Consider the following 22943-nt stretch of genomic DNA (forward strand, 5'->3'; position numbering starts at 1 on the left):
ATAGCTTATCGATTTATTTCGATGTGATGTTAATAATAAATATTTTTGAGTGTTTGTATAAACAACTTATACCGGTATCAAACCGGTAATAAGGAGTTTTTGAAAAAATTAAATTTTTCTTATTTATAATAAATTTTTAAGTGCTTTTATAGAAAAGAATGAGTTTTTCAAATAAGCAATATCGACTTCGATTGATGTGTGTGTGTATCAATTAAATTGATGTCAATTTCAGTCGATTGTTAATGTGGTATTAAATATGTAAAAATGATTGGTGCATGGTATTGAAAATTACGTATTATGATATTGTCATAGTACCGATTTATTTAATTATTTACTGTTTTTATTGAATATTAAATTTTATAACTTTAACTATTTTATTTGAAAATTATAATGTTTTCAAGTTTTTTCTTTCAGTTAAAAATCCCTAAACATCACATGTGTTACCGTGAAACTCAAAATTTGAACATAACAACAAGTTTACATGTAACTTGAAACTGATACAAAACAATACAAATTGAAAAAAGTTGGTACCAAATACAGATGGTTAGTACACGGTATAAGATTTTAGAGTAAACTATGATTTTTGTCCGTGTGATCTGTAAAAAATTGTGATTTTTGTCCCTATGGTTTTAAATTTTCTATTTTTGTCCTTATGGTTTGTAATTTACTCTTATTTTCGTCCCTGGGACTAAATCTATTAAAAATCTTCTATTTAACTTAGGGTTATTTTAGTATTTTTAATTTTTTCCTCTTTGGTCTATTGAAAATATTTTGGTTTCTTTTTTGCTATTTTGATCCTTTTGATTTTAATAAGACTATATTTTATTTTATTTTGTTAAAAAAAATTGTACATAAAAATTTATAGTGTCTTGTTATTGATTATTATAACATAATTAAATATTTTACATTCATTTAAAAAAATTTCATGTATTTTTATCATCGTAATTTTAATTTTTTATTAGCTCGATTTCTATTATAAGTTATTCAAGTACAAATTGTTAAGTACCTCTGATATGGTAGTATTTTAATTATTCTTTATTTATTATGGACCATAAGAAGCTAAAATACCAAATAAACCAAAAAGAAAAAAAAAAAACTATAATGCTCCCTAAGTTAATGGATGGTTTTTAACATATTTAGTATCAGGGACAGGAGCAACAACAAATTACAAATCATATGGATGATAATTGCAGTTTCCGAATCGTAGTGATGAAAATCACAATCTTTCTCAAACCACATGGACAAAAAAAGTAGTTTACTCAAAGTTTTACATACCAGTTATAATTGGTTGGTAGCTTGGTACACAATATCGAGAAAAAAAAAACTTGATACTCCATCAATGAGATTTTCATGTGTATAATTTTAAATGAGATTTTAATTAAGTCTGTGACTTTTTTATAAATATGAAGTCGTTTTTTCTCCAATAAATAAAAAAATCATAAATTTAATTAAAAAATCATTAAGTAAATGACATGTAACAATCCCACCCCTAAAAGTTGACAAACCATTGATTTAATAAAACATTTATAATGTTTTTCTAGAACAAATTTATAAATTACAATTAGTTTTGTAAACGAGGAACGAGTTATTGCATTAAATAGTAATTTTACACAAGTATTGAATTAAAAATACAAAAAACTTAGAATTATGTTATTTTGGATAACCATGTATGCGTGTTATTAAATGTGTAAACATGACTAATTGAACAACAAAAATATATCGCATTTGATGTGTATACAGGTAAAATGCATGAAATTGTAATGTATTTTCAAATAACATTTTATTATAGCATTATACTTTTGAAAAATCTACTTATTATAACAACGATGACTGATTATCGCATTGGTTTTTTTTGCTTATGTGGCATAATGTAAATGATTTGGATTACATGTTATCTCTTTCCTATCCTCTGATTCGCAACCCTGTTTTACGAAATAGTTAAAGGGGGCGATTGTAACTGACGATCAGAAGAAAGACAGTGTGCACATAAAAAACTCAATAAATCGAGGGAAGTTGGGCGACAACGAGTCTATGGGGTATAGCGGTTGCAAAAAGGCAACATCCACTATGGTTCTTGTTCATCCTCCGTTGTCTACTTCCGGTGTTCTTTGAGTCACTTCATTATCATGGGTTTCTTCGGTGTCGAACGATTTGCGTGTCTCATTGACTCAAAATATGGATTTTGAGTCCAACTCCTCATTCTCCTCATTTTATTTTGTTTATGTTATGAACAAAACTCATGGTAGGGTTCTATCATTTATAGGATTTCTCTTAAAAAACTAAGTGTTTGATTAGATGGGAAATCTGCTAGAAAATTTGAATAATTGTGTTGTTTTTTCACATACAATTTTTATTGATGTTTATGAGAGTTAAGATATCAGGTAATTTAGAAATATAATGTTATAATAAGTAATGTCACGTCAACAATATATTACACATAGACATAACATGACACAAAAACATATTAACTTATGTCATATCATCAGAGTGTCTCTCAACAATTTATTCATTGGTACAATAATAGATAGTTTATTAAAATATAATTTCTTAATAAAAAATATTTTAAAAATACACGGTTATATAAAAACAAATGAAAGTGTAATAATATTATAAGAAAATTCTGAAAAATACGTTACTATTTCATGTCTTTCTTCCACATACACATTAACGAGATTTTGTAAAAAAACAAATAAATTACTAACAATTATAATTAAGATAATTTCATGTCTTTCTTCCATAATTTCAAGATTGTCATTTTTTACGTTGCTATTTCATATATTTCTTCCATATTATTTTTTATATAATTTATTAAAAAAAATACTATGTCACATAACCAAAAAAAAACTAAATAGAAAATACACATTAATTAATAAAAATCTAACCAAACTTATGATGAGGGCACCTATGGTGGAGATATGTATGGAGGATTAAGGGGTCGTTTACTTAATCACTTACTCAGTAAATGTTTATCTGTGAAATTCAACACTATCGCTTACTTACTGGGTAAGATTTTAGTTTATGAAAACAATATCGTATGCAACAATTTACCCGGTAAGCACTAACCGTGGTAAGAGTTGTCACTCTTACTTACCAGTAAGACTTTCGGTCTTTGTTTTTCTCTTATCGGGTAAGATTTTTGGTCCTTACCATATTCATTCGATAAGGTAACGTAACTTGGTAAGTGCTTACCCGAATAAGCGTTCGGTAAACGGCCCTTAAGTCTTGGGGAGGATTTTAAGTTGTTTTTAATACTAAAAAAAATATATATATTTTTAATATTGTAATGGATTAGTTGAGAGTTGACGAGTTTATTAATTCCGCTTTGCTTGTCTTATATTTGAACAACATCATCTTGTTTTCTTTACCAAGTAAGTTGTACGTTAAAAACATGCATTATAGATTGGGTATTTATACATTTAGGGGTTGTTTACTCGCTGCTGACTAGACTGACTCGTTCAGCAGTCAACGTGTTTACCAAAATCAAAATTCGACCGAAATCTGGCTACAATGCTGACTGAAAACTTACGAGATCAGCTCCAAAATGTTACTTACCCCAGTTAGTTTCCATGTTTCAATAGTGTGTCCTTCCTAAAACTCACCATGAATGAAGAAATGTACGAGCCATCCAATGATACCTCCATATCCTTCGTCTTATTCAACAATACCTCTACAGCCATACCGACAAACATAAAATCGAAAGGTGGTAGGTGTGTAATGCCATAAGCCAATCATCATCGTTCCATGAATATAGGAACTACTCTCCATTTTCGATGAAGAACTCGACCTTCCCTTTCAATCTAAATGTCAGCGACCAAAACTCTCTAAACCTTTCCTCGTCCTCTATATATATCAAAGCTCTCTTCATGAAAACGGTTTTGATTTTGAATTTGAGTTTGATTTTTGAATTAGTGTTTTGGATAGGAGTTTAATTTTGGATCTATATATGATTTTGGGATTAGGGTTTTCACTTTAATTTTGGATACGAGTATGATTTTGGAATTAGGGTTTTCAGTTTGACTTTGGATCTAAGTACGATTTTAGAACTGGTTTGATATTAAGATCTGGATTTGTTTTGATTTTGGATATATATATATATATATATTTTTTGGAATGTTTATTTATTTTGAAATTTGAATTTGTTTCATTTTGGGTTTGTTTCAGATTTGAGTTTACAAACAGGGTTATAATAGTCATTTTATTGTTAGTAAACACTTACTAAAAACATTTGGTAAACATTCGTACCCAAAACAAGACTTATCGAGACAACACATATTCGGGCCAACACTCTTGCCCAAACAACACTTACCTGGTGGTAAGAATTGGTAAATGGGTTGAAAAAGCCCGATATTTGATTTTGGATTGGGCTTTGACCCAACTCTTGAAATAGCCCAGCCCACCAAAGCACGTCACGGAACAGTCGTCGTAGAACAGGGTGCGCGAGACTGAAGATATCGTATTTCTGTTGTTTTTGCTTCTTAATTTCAATCTCCTTCATTATTGGATCCATCTGCGCCAGCCTAACGCCACCGATTAAGACCAACATCCGCCGACGACGTCCTGTAAGTATCCTCCCCATACTTCCATTTTGAACGATGAATTGACATTCTAGGGTTTGATCGTCTGTGCGAAATGTGGGATAATCGTTATTTAACTGCCTCTTGTCTCAAATTCTCGATTGAGTTCTCTTGATATTTACTCGGCGTTTTGAGATTTTTAGTTTCATTGATTGAGCCGGGGTTGTAATTCATTTAGTAACAACTAGGGCTGTGTTCTTGTTATACGCTAAAAATTGACGATTTCTAGGATTTCTCATGTCAAACCTAGTACTATCCAAATGAAAAATTGATATGGGTTTTGTTTCAAATAATTTTATTTGTGCAAAGGTAATCTACAATGGAAGTTTTTCTCGAAAATATTTAAATCCCTGGTCGGTTTTAACTTTAAAAATAGATGTCTTGAGATCTGAAATAAAATAATCATAGGTATACTATTGCTGTTGTTTACTCGTGGACTTGATATTATACATGACATTTCATCTGTGTATATGCCTTGGAGATAAAATTGGCGATAATGCTCATTGTGGGGATTCACTGTAAGTTAACATCAAGTTCTGACGAATGGATTTGCAGGAAATTAGTTTGAATGGCTGGTGGTAGGGGAATTTACCACTTGCTGAGGGGCAGACTCCATTCTCATTCCACTGTAAGCATTACTACTACCTGCATTTGCTTTGTTAGCCTTTACAAAACATCATTTGTTTCAAGACTGGTGCCTGTTCTGGGTTATGCAGACAATACCTCAGTAATTAGCATGCTTCTAAGAATGTGTCTTTTAGGGTAGGAGTGTCACTAGAATCAGAGATAGTAATTACTCTTGAGAATATCCATTTTTGTACCAAGAAGTAGTTAGACGATCCGCCTCATAGATATATTGATAGCTGGTTAATATTACAAAAGCAGTTGTTATACAAGTTCATTCATTCATGTTGGTCATGTCAACTCAAAATGAGTCAAATAGGGTATTTGACAAAATCTGCTTCATTTATTAGTGGGTGGAAGCTGATCAGATAACTCCCCTTTTGTAGCAGGGTTGATTATTTTCTTCTTCTCCTCATAATCTAGATGGAGCGTACTTGTTTCAGTGGACATGCTAGCTTTTTGATGGTAGATATAAAAATGTGCATTTTAAGCCTGCCTTTCGAGTTCCGATTCATTGTTTAAACTAAGCCAAGTTTTGGAAATTTTCTGGGCCAAAAGTAAATACACTGGACACACCCTTTTTATTGATCGATACACACATAATTCCAACATGAAAATTTGAAGTGCAAAATATACTGGAATGCTAAACTCATAACCACCCTGCTATTTCTCCTTTTGAAGCATATAGATTTTTAGAGACCACTTTTCCTGTTTTATCAACAAATGGTCAAACATGGAAAGGGCATGGTTTACGCTCAATGGCCATGGATCATTAGAAATAGCATAACTTGTTGGAGATGTATAAATTTGTACTGTCCCACACATAAGTCATAAGTGCCTTTAATCTTCTATATATACACGATGGTTATATTTACTGGTGGAATGAAGTTCAAATCCTCCCTTTACTACCTTTCATCTATATCACTACTAGGAAATACCTTTTTTCTTATTTAGACAAGGATATACATCCTGGTTTTTTGTTATGTAATCTTCAATTCATCAAATGACTCTGAAATTTGCAAAAAATATTGGAATCTGTTTTTTTAATTGGTTTATGTATAAAAAGGGGACATGACAGAGTTTGGTTTTTCTAGAGGAATAGGTCGGCATAACATGAAATTTTCTACTATAGCTAATTTCTCCTCTGTATTTGTTACGTGCACATGCTGTATACGAGTACATGCTCGTGATATCTGAGTCTGTCGTAGTTCCATTACCTGACTGCATTTTTACTATGGAAGAGTGAAATTTATAAGGTAGCATAATTGCTTCATAAGATAAAATTAAATCTTTAATAATTGTATATTTGCTTCATACTGTTATTGTAATCACTGATTGTTGGCATTATTTCCTCGAAAAATCAGGCCCCTCCAGCTTTGTCATCTCTGATTCTGAAGAAAGATCAGGATGGAGCTGGATCTGCTGGCATGAAGTCACTGAGGGCAGTTGCTCTCCTGGGAGCAGGTTTATCAGGGCTTTTGAGTTTTACAACTGTTGCATCTGCTGATGAAGCTGAGCATGGTTTGGAATGTCCAAGCTATCCTTGGCCTCACCAAGGGATTCTCAGTTCATACGACCATGCTTCGTGAGTTCTTTTAACCTTGTCATGCCTCACTTTGCTTTTTTCTAATTTAAAGTTGTGCGTGGCATTGTTCTAACCATTTCATCAGCTTGAAACTTATTTAAGTGTAACTTGGTCAAGAATTAAGAAGAACCTAGTTCATTGTATTGACATGGATTTTCGAGTGTTGACATGACTACTAATTTTATCATATACTAATTCACTGCGGTTCATACTTTTCTCTGGGACTAACTTTATCATACTTTCCTCTGAAATGACAACTAATGTACTTGTCACTTGAGAGCATAGTGCCAAATATTCGCAGCTCAATGTGTTCATGTACTGGATCCTTTCTCTGGCAATTGATTTTTTGTATTTTAACCTTGTCATGCCTCACTTTGCTTTTTTCTAATTTAAAGTTGTGCGTGGCATTGTTCTAACCATTTCATCAGCTTGAAACTTATTTAAGTGTAACTTGGTCAAGAATTAAGAAGAACCTAGTTCATTGTATTGACATGGATTTTCGAGTGTTGACATGACTACTAATTTTATCATATACTAATTCACTGCGGTTCATACTTTTCTCTGGGACTAACTTTATCATACTTTCCTCTGAAATGACAACTAATGTACTTGTCACTTGAGAGCATAGTGCCAAATATTCGCAGCTCAATGTGTTCATGTACTGGATCCTTTCTCTGGCAATTGATTTTTTGTATTTTGGCGTTATACCATGAGCAGGATTCGACGTGGTCACCAAGTGTACACACAAGTATGCGCATCCTGCCATTCGATGTCCTTGATTTCATATCGCGACTTGGTGGGGGTGGCATATACAGAAGAGGAAACAAAGGCTATGGCCGCTGAAATTGAGGTGGTTGATGGTCCAAATGATGAGGGTGAGATGTTTACACGCCCTGGCAAGCTCAGTGATCGATTTCCCCAACCTTATGCAAATGAGCAAGCTGCTAGATTTGCTAATGGAGGGGCCTATCCTCCAGATTTGAGTCTTATTACCAAAGTAATTTCTGCCTGCTTTAGTTTTTGACAGTTCTGTTGGCATGCCACTAGATTCTTACATTTTGTTGCTTCAGGCTCGTCATAACGGACAGAACTATGTGTTTGCGCTTTTGACTGGCTACCGTGATCCTCCTGCTGGTGTTTCAGTGAGTTGTGAATCTATTTGCACACTTTTTCCATTTTACCATTTATTTACTTCGTTAAAGACTTCATCGGGGCTGACATATAATGCGCATTAGAGAAGAAAATCAAATGCATATGCTTGATATGCACACTCATAAATGAGGTCAAGGTTTTCTCTATTTATATGCCTTCGGGAGGAGTAAACTATGAGGGAAGATGAAAACAAGGTTTTAAAAGGTGGAATCGGGCCCCGAGACATTTTCCCTCTACGAGGGGAGGCGTAAGTGTCGAGGCGAGTTGAGGTGTAAATTACTACATCTACGAGGCTAGGCGTAAGCCCCAAGGCGGAAATATATATATATACACTACACACACATATATATACACATTATTTATATATATATATATATATATATATATAATACTAAATTACTAAGAGACCGTGGTTGAGTGGTTCTTGATAGAGGAAAAGGTGAAACCGTGAGATAGGCTGAGAGGGTGTGGAAAAATTGGCTGCTTGGAGGAAGTGGGAGCGTCAAACCACACTTTTTGATTGAGAGGAGAAAGTACTAGCTTTTTGGGTTTTAAAATATTGAAAGTACATAGTGGGGCCAGTGGGCTTTGATTTTTTAGTTTTTTAAATAAGATAAGTACTACTACTGTCATAAAGCTTATATAAGAAAGTCAAAAAAACTCATTACCAAAGCAGATCATCAGAGGCATACGCCTCAATACCGCCTCACGTCTCACCGACCCGCCTCACTGAACCAAGGCGTAAGCCTCGTCCAGGGTCCAAGATGCGCCGCCTCGGGTGCGTTTTTGGGCCGCGTCTCCTAGAGGTGCGCCTTCAAATGCTTTTTAAAGCCATGGATGAAAGTATATGTTTAAGAATATCTTTTACAGATTTACAGTTATGTTAGTCGAGAGACTTTGTTCAATATCAAGAAGTTTTGCGGTAGCATGCTTTAGCAGTTTTAAATTCATTTCAAAGACAACTCCTTCCATACTCGTTGGACGTGTTATCATGCTGATTAACCAGAAATGTTTGAATTGAAATAAAAAGGGTATGTAATCATGAAGTTTTATTTGTTCCAAGTGGGCTTCAATAGTAGTTCTTCGTTTTAATATTTGCTGGGTACTACCCTTGTATGTGTTTTCTAAATACATTTCTTGTCATATGTTTTCTTTGTAGCCATGGGAGCTGTTATTCCACTAGTTGTCACATCAAGAACTCATTTAAGAGAGGATCCATAATCATTAGTTTTAACTGTTATTGTGCACACATGTAACTTTACCATAAGTAACTATAATTTGTTTGTTCTTGTTTGTACTTCAGTTTTACATCCAGTGATTCCACTTAATGAGCCAACATCTATTAACGTATTGCAGATCAGGGAAGGTCTTCACTATAATCCTTACTTTCCTGGGGGAGCTATTGCGATGCCTAAAATGCTTAATGACGGTGCTGTAGAATATGAAGATGGTACTCCAGCAACAGAGGCCCAGGTTGGTTTCTCCTCTTATCATGCTAATGACTTCATGGGCGGCTTGCACGTGTTTGTTCTCGTGTGCTCTGGTGTTCTCACACTTTGGAATTTTTTTATTTTACGTTTTGTAGATGGGAAAAGACGTCGTGTCCTTTTTGAGTTGGGCTGCAGAACCAGAAATGGAAGAAAGGAAACTGGTACAAATCCTTCAAACCCTCCAATTCTATGAGAAAATCAGAGATTTTTTTAGCTTTTACAAGTTCCTTGGTTTGATAATTTGAAGTATAAGGGAAGGAAATAACTGTTTCTTCACTAAAAAAACACAAAAAGAGGGAAATATTGATTCTGAGGTCAAATGTACTGATTTCCACATTGAAATCAATTTGTGACAAGCCTTTATCCGAAATTAGTTGGTATAGGCTAAAAATGGTGAATAACATTATAGATTAAACAATCAAATCCGTAGGAGATAAAGATTGTACTACCACATGCTCGAAACACTCTCCCATAGCTTCATCCAATGACTCATAAGCTTGATACCTCTAAAATTGGTATACTATTGGATGTTTCACTTATTCCTCGAGGCCAAGACCACTGTACTCTTCTTTTTAGTAATTTTCTTTGTTATAAATATGCTATTGAACATATCAGTGACCCGTACTATGGCTATATTGTTATAAATATGCTATTAAACATATCAGTGACCCGTACAATGGCTATCTCTTCGAGGCATCTTCAAACCTGAAACGTCACTCACCTCAGATACCCTAATCCTCAGTTTTAGTATAAAAAAGAAACCACCAATCTCAGTTTTAGGGTGTGTGTGGTATGTGGGACAGGACAAAACAAAAACTTGTCCCATGTTTGGTGCAACCTTAGACTTGGACAGGACATAACTGATTTGTCCCACCAAGATCCAAGATAGGTATAACAAAAATTAGGGAGATCGGATACGGTATGTGACTTAGGGCTTTCCTGTTAGCAGCTTAATGAGCTTAATGGGACTCGCAGCTTATTCGGTCAGCTCTACATGACTATTTGTTAGTGGCTTAATGATATAGAAAGTGATTTATTCAGTAAGCTTCTAGAGGCTTTCTACTTCATTATGCAGAAAGCCAAGTTTTATTCCATCCCAAACAAAAACCTTCTCGATCTATACAAATGGGTTAATCCACAGACAACTTTATCATACCGATTGTTAATGGAAAACCAACCCAACAGCCCCTTACTAAATTATAAAACCCGCCACAAGTTTTTCACCCACCTACCTCACTCTCACCTGTCCAATCATGTCTCTTCTGCATACCAAACACCCTCATTGAGATAACGAAGTGGTAACCTCACCTTTCTTTAACCTTCGCCTCTTACTATCATATCATCTCTAATGCATTTGATTTGCTTGATAACGCCTAGTTTTTGTTTCCCTCCTCTTAGTGAACTTGTGAATGCCCCCCTCTCTTTATTTTTTCAAGTTTCTGGTCTAAATCCACATATGTTTTGACCCTTATTTTCTCTAATTACCATATTACAAAACTCTTATATTTCGGAGTTGAAACTTTTGTAACACAACCAATACCTTGTGTCCATCTTTACTTCCTTCACTTTCTTCGATTGTAAGTTGTCATCATGCCTCACACTGTGTGTTGGGATGCAGATGGGATTCAAGTGGATATTCGTACTGTCATTGGCCTTGCTTCAAGCCGGTTACTACAGGCGTATGAGGTGGTCTGTTTTGAAGTCCCGTAAGCTCGTTCTTGATGTCGTCAACTAGAGCTCTCCTCCAACAAGAAGAGGACTTGAAATGACAAATAATTATTTCTGTTAAAGAATTCCTTGCAATTTTTTTGTACTAAAATTGGTACACAACCAGTCTTTTGGTTCTTACAGTTTTGGAATTTTGGGGCAATTAATAAGGTGATTTGGTACTGTCTGCTTTATTCTTCCTTTTTGGTACGATCTTTAATGTCTTTGTCTGTTCAGCTTTCCCATTTTTGTTACATATAAATATAAATATCAACATCAACATCAATATTTTCTTTTTTACATGTGAAATCTTCTGAATTATTCTAAAAAGGTAATAGCAAAACTTATGAAGTTTGAATGTCACATCTGCTATCATTTCTTTAGGAGTGATGCTTATTGATTGGGAATCCTAAGTCACTTGAATGGAATATTTAAACTCACAATAAATTATGTTTTTTTTTGTCCTTGTGGTTTTTTAAAAGTTGGTGCTTTTTTTTATTTATTTATTTATCACAAGGGTGGTGTTTGATTGGTTTGAGTTTGTCTTCAAATGTCAAAAGTACTAGGAGGTCTCAGATTCAAATTCAAGGAGAAATAAAAATTCCCTTGTGGTCACGGAGATTTAAATGCGGTGACTTCGGGCTATCTGCAAAACAGGTGGTTGTACTGGGATTAGTCGGTTCGCGTAACAGATTGGATATCCATGTTAATAAAAAAAGTTGTGGTTTTTGTTCTCGTGGTTTCAAAATTGCGTTTTTCATTCTTGTAGTATCTAATTCATTGTTGTTTTCGTTCCTAAATCTAAAACAACAATGAATTATAAATTACATGGATGATAAAGCAATAATCTTTTTAATCACAAGGATGAAAATAATACAAGGTTGTAAACCGTAATTTCAAAATCACAAGAACGAGGAGAACAAATTTCAACAAATCACAAGGAGGAAAAATTTGCCAAGGCTTTGTTTGTTTTTTTTTTTAATTAACAAAAGCTCTTATTAGTCTCTTATGTTTGATTCGTTAAGAGATATGGTCATTCAGACTGTTTGTTTTTTTCAAGTTTTTAGAGGCACTTTTATCTTATTGTCCTCTTATTTGGTAAGAGGTAAACACCAACCTCGTATTTGCCTCTTATTGTTCTCAAAACCTTTAGCAACATAGTTTCTCAATTAATTAACCTTAATCGATCATTTATCTCAATTGATCATATTACCAAATCGATCCTCACATTTCTCAATTGGTTTATTTTAATAGGATTTAAATGTGTTAAATAACGTTAATGACATATTTTCGTTTAAATAAATGCTAATTATATAATTTAAATATAAATTTCATAATGATTACGAATAAATATGTGAAATTATGTAAATTTATCTATAAATTCAACATTATAATTTTCTAATCAGTAAAAAAGACAATTTAAATAAATTCAGACATTAATCAGTTTACAAAAACAAACAATTTATTGATTCAACTAATGACTTATTTAGAGTGTTTTTAATCATGATTTATAATGAATGGATTCATGATTTATAATTAAAAATTATAGTGAAAGAGAATACTTATTCATTTATTAAATTAGTCTTGGGGGTCATATAAAGTGGTGGGGGAACCTCCCCACTTTTTTTTTTTTTTTTTTTTCACAATGGTATAAACCATTTCTTTTCATGTCGTATTGTTAGTGTCGGATTTAGAAATTTTATAGACTGAGGTTCTGTGAAAAATTCTACAGTGGAGAGTAAAAGTAAGTTCTGTAAAAAATAAATTTTAACTTGGGTATATTTTGTTAACTTTTTGCTGTCTCCGTCCCTGAGTTATTATATTCACATGCTGTTAAACAAACTAACCTTAATAGAAGCATTCGATTCTTCTTCCATATTTATCGATAAAACAGGAACATTTACACAAATAACCATTTCACAAAAATTGATTTCTCTTTTTAGTCATTTTAGACACCTTTTTTCTTGAATAACTAAAGTTTATACTAAAACTTTACGCAGAAAGGTAATTTATGTTTAAAGTCCGTTTTTAAGCTAAAAAAAAGAAAAATAATTAAAAAGGTAATTCATGCGGGGGGGAAAGAAACTCTATGCAAGAAAAATGAAGAAAATAAGACTTTACGCAGCGTAAAGATTCTGATAGATTAAAAAATTTATATTTTATGTTTTATAATTAGTTATTTAATTTACTTTATATCTCTTAATTTTTTATTTTTTATTTTACACATTTGTTATATTGACACACATAACCGTATATTAACTAAAATACATAAAAAATACATTTTTCTCCACAAATTACACCATTATAATCGTCTCTTCAATACATTCAAAATGAGTCAAATATTGAATACTTTTTAATTTAGTTTTATATTCTTAAATATCATAAACGAATTATTTTTAAAACTCACATTTACTACCCTTATGGTTATTTATTTAATTAATGTATTGATATATTTTTTTCTTTCCATTTTACACCTTTATTATGTTAACACACATAATCAGTAATTATAAGAGTATAAAATGTAAGTATTAAAAATAATTCGTAAGTTTTATAATATCTAATAATATGAGATTAAATCTATAAATATTCAATATGTGGTTTATTTTGGACGTATTGATGAGACGGTTACAATAGTGTAATATGTATAAAAAAAAACGTATTTTTTCATGTAATTTGCAAAAAAAAAAAAAACGTAAGTTTTATAATATCTAAAAATATTCAATATGTGGTTCATTTTGGACTTCCTCCTTTTTGTCGGTAAAACTCCCCACCTTCTCCCTGGTCTCGCTTCACTATTCCACTCTTTCAATCCACCATGAACGACAACATCGGGTGGTTAGCGTGTCATCTACGTTGTTGTCGATTTTCACCTAAACAACAACTTCCGTCACCATCTATGGAAAAACCATCCTCGTCCCTTCCATTTCACATCTCTAATTAAAAACTTAAAGTTTGTTTACACCCAAAGTTTTTGTGTGGTTAATTTTGGTTTGATTTTAACCTTTAATGGTTTTGTGTTTCTAAAATGACTAAGTCGGGTCAAAGTTTTGATATGTGTGCTTTATTGGACTTACAACAGGTTTTGTGTATAAGGCTGTAAATGAATCGAACAAATATAAGCGGAGAATTGTTCACGTTCGTTTGTTTAACTTAATCGAACAAACGAACGGTAAAGGAACGGGGTTTTTTGTCTTCTTGTTCGTACGTTAAGAAAAAAGTGTGTGTTCGTATTTATTTATGTTTGTTCGTTTATTTTTAAACGAACGGACATAAATAAACATAAACGAATTACAACATTTCTTTTCCGAGTTTATTCAAATGTTATCACATTAACAAATTACACCATTATAATTATGGATTAAAGTTGAATCTAATAAATGTTTTTTGTCTTTTAACCAGATGTATAATATTGTGAATATGAATGTTATGAACATATTGACATTTAGATAAATTAAAAAAATTTAATTTAAATTAATAAAATAACTATTTAAATTAATTTTTCTTTTTATCTAAAAATAGTACACGTACTTGTATACTCTGTCGCCCCCTTTATCTGAAACGTACATAGCTTATCATGATTCATAACACATTAATTAGTCGTCAGAATAATGTGAAAAGGGCAAAGTAGAGGACCCCACGAGCAACTAAAACTCAAAAGCTGTGCCATTTATTTTTATATATTTTGATAATAGTAAACATAATTTATTTTTATACGATAAGATTTGTTTTGGAAAAAAGTCTCTTAATAAATTAATTTTATGAGTTAAACTTTTTGAGTTTACGTAATGAATTTTTTTTTTCTTATGCACATTTTTTTATTTTAATTTTCAATCTTTTATTAAAGTGAGATATATCAAATTCAACTGTAATTCACCAACACTTTAATACTTAATTTTTATGATGCACTTAATTATCTCTTGTTTCTTCTTTTAATATATATAATAAGATAATAAGATTTGTTTTGAAAAAATTGGATCATTCAAATAAGCCAACCTTATTACTCAAGTCTCATAAGTTGACATAATATAAAATTTGTTTTAAAAAAATAGGGTTATCCAAATAAGATAACCTGAGTCAAACCTCTTGAGTTGAAACAATGATTCTCATCATTCTTTCTTATACACATTTTTCTTATTTCAATCTTTCAATCTTTCACCAATGTGGAATACCTCAAACTCAACCACAATTCATCAACATCTCAATATTCAATTCTCATGATACCACCTCAATACTCTTAGTTATTTCTTTAATATATATATATATATATATATATATATATATATATATATAAAAGAGTAAATTACATTAGTCCTCGTCTCTTGTTAAATATTGTTTATCAATTTTTTATACAAATAATAATAATCTTCAATTTTTTTATTAGCCTGGATATTTAATTTGTTATACAAGTCGACTAATTCTAAGGTGACCACCTGCTTTGTGGGTAGGTTGAAGTCACCACATTTGAACCTACAAGACCAAAAGAAGATTTTTATTCCTTCTTAGATTTTAACATGAGACATTCAAACACTTTTAACCTTTGAAGCCAAAGTTCAAACCAATCAGATATCATCATTATGATTAATAATCTTCAATTATAATCAACATTAAACAATATATTATATAGCTTCTTTTAAATCAGATAATGAATATGACAATAACTGATAATCTTATACAGTAAGACTCATAGGAAATATCGAGAATCTTAATCGACAAATGAGGGTGGTGATTTTTACCCAATTAATACTTATCGGATAAGATTCTCAATCCTTGTCATGTTCATCTGAAAGATAAATGACCTAAAAACGTTTACCGAATAAGCATTTAATAAGTGAGCCTTAATGTTAATGTTTGTGACAGATACCCCATCGTTCCAAAATAAGTGCACACAATTAAAAAATCATACAATTTTACTTTTAGACATACATAATTAATATTCTCTTTAATTAATCAAATGAAAACTTTAATCTTATTTAATTTCTCTCTATTCACAACTTTTAAATATTTATGTATTAATTAAGGATATATTAGAGAATTTAGTTATATGTTTTTAATAGCATAAACTTATTATAAAATCTATATTATATTTTAAAGCATTTGACAAAAAACTTTTAAAAACCACCTTTTACGCGTAAAATAATGTTTATTAATGCATATTACTTAAAACTTAAGATTGCAAGTAAATTGTGCGTAAATACAACTTATTAAAACTCCATATCTAAATTCGTGTAACTAACTGCAGATAAACATAATCAAATACAGGATAAACATCTCATTTTAAATATAAAAAATTTGAAATATAATTAGCATAATCATTGAGTTATAAYAAAATATTTAAATATTATCTTTATAAAATGTTATATTATTAAACCAAAAATAAATTATTTTGTTATTAAACTTAAATTAAATTATAATAAAAAATAAATTAAATTATAAAAAATAAAACTTTTAAATAGTTAATTTGAGTTTAACATTGATATTTTTTTTTTAATTTCTTATGATATATTTACATTTATATTTTATTCAAAAATAAAATCATTATTGTTTTTTCTTAAAAACACATAAAATCGTATTATAACATCAATAAAGACAAATAATAAAATAGAATATTAAAATCAAAATGTGTCACGTTGCATTACGCTAATACTCTTCTAATAAACATAAATTAAAATATGGATAATTATTTTAAAATTGAAAGGATTAATTAATAAAAATATTCAATAAAATGGAGTAGGGTTCAGTTCACCTTAAAATAACGGAGCTCATTTTGTCCATTTGTTGCGTTGTCCCAATTTCTGTCACCCTCCACCTACATATTTTAACCACACATCCATCCATTCAATATCACTCTCCTGATAATAAATTAAATATATACTTTTTAATAATATAATTATTTATTTGGTAAAAAAGAAAGTAATATTATAAATCAACAACCGGTAGATTTTTATATAAAATGAAGCGAAAATTTTGAGAAAAAATCAGTGAATTATTTCATTTCGAATAATTGTGTTTATGAATAATTTCATCCATTGAATTTTTTTTAATGGAAAAAATTATTAAACTTTTTCATTTTTAAATAAGTCCTAAACATTTTTCTAATAAATAAATCATGAACTTCTAAAACGGGTTACTCACATCATTATAACCCTAAAAACTACATACAATAACCACAAGAGTGGTGTCGGATTGGTTTGAGTTTGGCTCCAAAGGTCAAAAGTACCAGAAGGTCCCATGATCAAATTCAATGAGAAATAAAAATCCTCTTGTGGCCACGGAGGTTCAAATGCGGTGACTCCGGTCTATCTGTAAAGCAGGTGGTGTTCTTAGGATTAGTCGGTTCGCATAGCGGGTTGGATATCCAGGTAAAAAAAAAAACTACATACAGTTGAGTATAAAATTCTTAAAGTAAAACTAGTTGTAACCGCCTAAAAACAAATCAGAAAGAGGGACATCGATGTGCAAAAAAAAAACCATGTGATAGCCGATAAGAAGAAATGACAGTGATGAGGCGACCAATAAGTGGCAAACGGGAGTGATACCGTTGTTAGTGAGGGGTTTTAAGGGCATATGACTTGAAAACAGTAAAAACTAATTTAGGTTTCTTTTACTTTAAGGTTTTTCTAAATCGTTAAAAACAGTGTAGGTAATCAATTTTTAAAAGTTTGATATTTTTTAGTACAAAAAGATGTTCAAGAATTTAAATGATTTTTTCATTTAAAAAATAATTTAGGAACTATAATCGGTTATCTTTTGATTCTTCTTTTAAGGAATAAAAAATATATCAAAAAGAGGGAGATCGATGCCTAAGCCAATAATGTCTTAAGAGATGTGTAGAACAAGCAACATTGAGGCAGAAGGGAGGTACGAGGGGGAATGGTGAGGTGTTTAGTGTCGTGGGTGGTGTTTGAAAACGGTAAAACTGATTTACGTTTGTTTTGTGCTTTAAAATCTTCCTAATTAGTTAAAGATAGCTTTTTAGAAAAAGATATAGATAACAAATTTTTTAAAGATTGATGTTTTATTTAGGGGTGTTTGGGATTGCTTATAAAAACAACTTATTGACTTATTCCGGTGTGACACCGGTAAGAAACACTTTTGAATGTTTAGATAAACAACTTATACCAATGCCAAAATAAACAGTTTTTTAAAAAGTTAAACCCTTCTAACTTATAATAAGTTGATAAGTAATTTTATAGAAAAACATAAGAAGTTTCAAATAAACAATCTCAAACACCTCCTTGAAGCAAAATAAATATTTAATAATTTAATCATTTAAAATAAAGCTTAATTATGTTTTTATTTAAATAAATAATTAAAAAAACTTAATCATTTAAAATAAAATAATTTATTGCATTTTTTTATTTTTCCCAATTTTAAAATCACATGTTCAACTTTTCTCTAAATGAAATACACTCGACTCACGTGCATAAAATGGCGCGTGGAAGAAAAGCAGAATCGTTGACAGGGGACACGCGTCTCATATCTGACAGAGAAGCACTTACTATTTTGTTACACCCGAAGCACATACGTGTCCTCTTTTAATGGGGAAGTGCTTCAGAAACGTGTCACTCAACCTTTCGTCAACCAATCAACTCCCTCACACGCTTCATCTGGTGGGACCCATAAAAAATCTCTGGCGGGCCAATCACAGCTTCCGGATGCAATTTGTTGCCCTCGACACGTGTAACTCCCACGCACCGGCGACCGTTTTCATCTTAATCCATCATGATTATCCTCCGCCCGGGCATATTTCCGGTTTCTTTTAGAGAGAGAGAGAATCTAGATGAAGAGATAAGGATTGAAAGGTAGGTATGGACGGTGAAAAGAGGCGCGTTGACTCCCGGTGCATCGCCGCCGATGGCAAGGATAATACGATAATCGATCAGATTATGCTGAGATTCCGTCCGATCGCACCGAGGCCGGTTACTGTTGAGAGTTCCGGTCATGCGCTACCGTCGAAGGACTGGATGCTTAAGAGGAAGAGAGTAAAGAGGAAGTACGTGAGAGTGAAGAAGAAGAAAAGGGCCGCAGGGTGTAGTTTGACGATAAACGATAACAAAAGTTGGTTCGGTTTGGACAGAGCTGTTGCGATGCTCGAGGATTCTAAAGGAAATGAGCTGGTTCTAACAGATCCGTTGCAGAAAGTGTCGAACTGGATCAGTTTTGATGTACCTGAAAATAACAGAAAAAGTATCATGAGGAATTTAATAAATTATGATCCGCCGGATCATTTGTCACCAGATCTGCATGGCGTAGATCTGGCTACGGCGGTGCGAAAAAGGAAAGTAGTGGAGTCGTGGATCACGATAGAATCGGTGACCGGCACGTGTGAGGATCGAAGGCTGTTAGGATACACAGACGAAGAGATATGGAAGAATCTAGAGAGTGACAGCTGTCCAGGTTTCATATCTAACAGTTTTGATGAGGTCCTGTGGGTGAATCCGGCTTACCGGAGGATGCTGGATCTGAATTCTGAAGATGAAGCACCGGCGACTGAGGTGGCGGTGTGGCTGAGGTTAAAAGTGGAAGAATCCACGGTGGTAAAATACCTGCCAGCTTTGTCATGCAGAGTTAGAATTGTGTACCGATTATCTGAGAAGAAGACGCAGATGATGGTTCCTTGCGACGTCTGCAAGATGGATTCCGGTGGCTTTGCTTGGCGGCTTGATGTCAAATCTGCTTTGAGCTTGGGGCCATTGAGTTAACTAATTCGATCAAAATCAAATTCCCAAACAGGTAAATTGATCAATCGAATTAAAAACATCATAGCATACATCCAGTATAAAAATAGTAGATACATATATTATATAACAAGAGAAAATATTGAATACATTAGACCATATCATCTCCTGCAGATGTTGATCCAACTTAACAAACCCATGGTTTCTGAAAATTGCTCGATGTATGTAGTTTTTAACCGTGGTTGTATTCAATATTTTCTCTATATCTGCATATGATAATAATTGGACCCATTGATCATTGGCAGCTGCTGCATAAAATCTGTAACAAGGATAAGAACAAATTGACTGTGGCTGCTTGGACCAAGCTTCAATTACATATAGTTTTAGTGATCTCAAAAAGGAAGATTCTATATATTTCTTAAAATCAAGTTGCATTTCTTCCTTTGGTGATCCTTATCTTGCTAATGTAATATATATGGTTTGATATAATTAATAAAAGTAGATGAAGATTTTATATCATACCCCAAGTTTATCCACATAACTTAGTGACATTATACATGCATCAGCTATTTTTTTTAATGTGTCATATATAGTGATATGATATCAGTTTATGGAAAATTTCTGTTAGTTTATATGGTTAATGTATGGAATTGAAACAAGCTGTTAGGTATAAAGTATAACCCACTAAAAATAGGAAGTAAAATTTGTGCGTGTGTTGGTCCGAAAACCTCGGTTAGTCCAAAAATATTTAGGTTGCTAATGCTATATTTACCTGAGAATCACGTGAGATGGGAAGAAGTACGAGAATCTTGATCACCGGCCTGAGGTTTTTTTCCCTTGTTTCTCTTAGAGGGAGGGGATAAATTAAGAAGACTTGAAGACAGACTTCCCCTTGTGTACATGTGACAATCTATTCACCAATTCTTATTAAAAGTAGCAGCAACAGGCTATGTCTATATTATACATAATATTTAGTAACATTTATATATAGTTTTGATGAGACACAAAAGAATAATGCTTGGTGGTAAACAAATACCAAATATGATATCTTTATATAGTTGGAAGTTGGATGTTGGTTTTGGGTAAAAGAATGATACTCGGCACAATAACCTACAAATTACACCATTTTTTAGGTTTTAAATTTCAATTATCATTGGTTTTTATTGACCTAGGTAGGTAACCATGATCGATCTTCTTTCCGATGCTCACCTGTAGAATCAATACACCTTTTGAATTTTATATTATATATATATATATGCATGTATATACATATAAATACTCATCCCTCATATTCCCCATAAGGACCATAAGTATAATTAGACACTTGGCCTTTATTGTTCTCATTATTACAGTAACATTCCAATCATTTTCACAAGTCATGTCGGAGTATGATTCATCAAAAAAAGAAAAAGAAGCACGGAAAATGATGTAAACAACCATTTTATACGACTTTTTTTTACACAAAATAACCAGTTTTAAGGGTTTTACAAAACTAACCATACGGATCTCCCCCGGGACGATCCGGCCTTTTTCTTAGAATTTTTTTAAAAAAAAATTCCACTTGGGGCGAGCCACATCATCGGATCGCCCCGGGGGGTGATCCAGACTTTTTTTTAATACCAATTTCACTACAAATATCAACCTCCTATTTCATAATTTTTCACACATTCCCTTTCATTTATCTTCTCATATATTCTACTCTCAAAACCCTTAACCCATTAAACACAATAAACCATCACAAAACATGAAATCACGTCAAAGTGATGATGTTTGTGTGTATCTTCGAAGATACACACAAACATCATCACTTTGACGTGATTTCATGTTTTGTGATGGTTTATTGTGTTTAATGGGTTAAGGGTTTTGAGAGTAGAATATATGAGAAGAGAAATGAAAGGGAATGTGTGAAAAATTATGAAATAGGAGGTTGGTATTTATAGTAAAATTTGTATTACAAAAAAAGGAAAAAAAGCTTGGATCGCCCCCGGGGGTGATCCGATGACGTGGCTCGCCCCAAGTAGAAAAAAAATTTTTAATTTTTTATTCTAAGAAAAAGGCCGGATCGCCCCCCCACTAGTACGGATCACCCCCGGGGGAGATCCGTGTGGTTAGTTTTGTAAAACCCCTAAAAACTGGTTATTTTGTGTAAGAAGGTTGTATAAAGTAGTTAGTTTTGTCATTTTTTCCAAAGAAGTATTTCATTTAGTTTTATTTATTTATAGTGTTCGTACTTGGTAATTAAGGAACTGGGTTACTAAATCTTAGTTCATGAGTCACCCATTTCAAAATTCTATGTGCATAGAAAATATTATGGTATCAGAATTGGTTTGACTCATGGGTTATTTATTAAATATTTATTGGGTAAATGTTTACTAATATCGTTTACGTTATTGATTGAGCATGTCAAGGATAGAGAACATTACCCAGTAAGAGGCATGACAAGATCGAAATTCTTACCTGGTAAGTGATGAAAACGACTCTTACATGTTTATAGAGCATATCAGATTTAATCTGCTTATCAACAATCTATTTTGATGACTAATAATGTTACACGACAAGTATGAATAATATTTATTTGTTGGTAAACATGTAGTAAACAACACTTAGAAATGACAACATAGGTGAAATAATTTACCTCAAAATTATGTTCGACTAATAAAGGAGTTATCTTTTAGAGTGCGTTTGGTACACTGAACAAAGATCCATGTCCCATGTTTGACATGATATTTATGTGGAACAGACAGGTTCAGAGTGGAACAAAGTGGAACAGACTTGTTCCACCCCTAACCTCAAAATAAACTTAATTCTCTTTTAGAACATCAAATAGGTCTCTCTTTTACATTTTATTCATTCTTTAAATTTTATTTATTGTACTTTATGTTTCTTAAACTTTCATTTTACTGCCATCAAAATATTATTTTTATACGGTTTCTATATTTTTATTAATTAATGTAATTTATTATATATTAATAATAAAAAATAATGTAGAAAAGAGATAAAAATAAAAATAGAAAACCACATAAACTTTTTATTTGGTGTTATTTTAATTGTTTTGACGAAAACTTTTATTATTAATATATAATAATGGATTCTTGATGCTTATATTATATTTATCTTTTTCATATATCATTAG

General features: G+C 32.0%; 2 protein-coding genes and 1 long non-coding RNA gene across 3 annotated transcripts; 2 read left to right on the forward strand and 1 right to left on the reverse strand.

Moving 5' to 3' along the window:
• Positions 1-4454: 4454 nt before the first annotated feature.
• Positions 4455-11324, forward strand: LOC112524845 (cytochrome c1-2, heme protein, mitochondrial). Its single transcript, XM_025134796.1, has 8 exons — positions 4455-4559; positions 5130-5202; positions 6563-6783; positions 7501-7780; positions 7854-7925; positions 9292-9408; positions 9521-9586; positions 11044-11324. Exons 2-8 carry the CDS (start codon positions 5143-5145, stop codon positions 11158-11160), a joined length of 933 nt encoding a protein of 310 aa, XP_024990564.1. The 5' UTR covers positions 4455-4559; positions 5130-5142; the 3' UTR covers positions 11161-11324.
• Positions 11325-18486: 7162 nt separating this feature from the next.
• On the forward strand, positions 18487-20401 carry LOC112522104. Its single transcript, XM_025131187.1, has 2 exons — positions 18487-19865; positions 20116-20401. The coding sequence occupies exon 1, from the start codon at positions 18941-18943 to the stop codon at positions 19832-19834; it is 894 nt and encodes a 297-aa protein (XP_024986955.1). The 5' UTR covers positions 18487-18940; the 3' UTR covers positions 19835-19865; positions 20116-20401.
• Positions 19863-20770, reverse strand: LOC112522114. The gene is made up of 2 exons (XR_003070126.1): positions 20583-20770; positions 19863-20129 (listed from the first exon to the last, which is right to left on the reverse strand). It is a non-coding gene; the product is annotated as an uncharacterized LOC112522114 (long non-coding RNA).
• Positions 20771-22943: the final 2173 nt, after the last annotated feature.

The sequence above is a fragment of the Cynara cardunculus genome (genome assembly GCF_001531365.2).
Source record: "Cynara cardunculus var. scolymus isolate 2C chromosome LG 1, CcrdV1, whole genome shotgun sequence".
In the NCBI taxonomy this organism is placed as follows: Eukaryota; Viridiplantae; Streptophyta; class Magnoliopsida; order Asterales; family Asteraceae; genus Cynara; species Cynara cardunculus.

What these genes read in the sequence shown, in the direction of transcription:
- LOC112522104 (XM_025131187.1), top strand. Translation starts at nt 18,941, where the DNA reads ATGGACGGTGAAAAGAGGCGCGTTGACTCCCGGTGCATCGCCGCCGAT.
- LOC112524845 (XM_025134796.1), top strand. Translation starts at nt 5,143, where the DNA reads ATGGCTGGTGGTAGGGGAATTTACCACTTGCTGAGGGGCAGACTCCAT. An exon ending in ATCCTCCTGCTGGTGTTTCA is followed by an intron (nt 7,926 to 9,291) that starts GTGAGTTGTGAA and finishes AACGTATTGCAG; the next exon opens with ATCAGGGAAGGTCTTCACTA. An exon ending in CTCCAGCAACAGAGGCCCAG is followed by an intron (nt 9,409 to 9,520) that starts GTTGGTTTCTCC and finishes TACGTTTTGTAG; the next exon opens with ATGGGAAAAGACGTCGTGTC.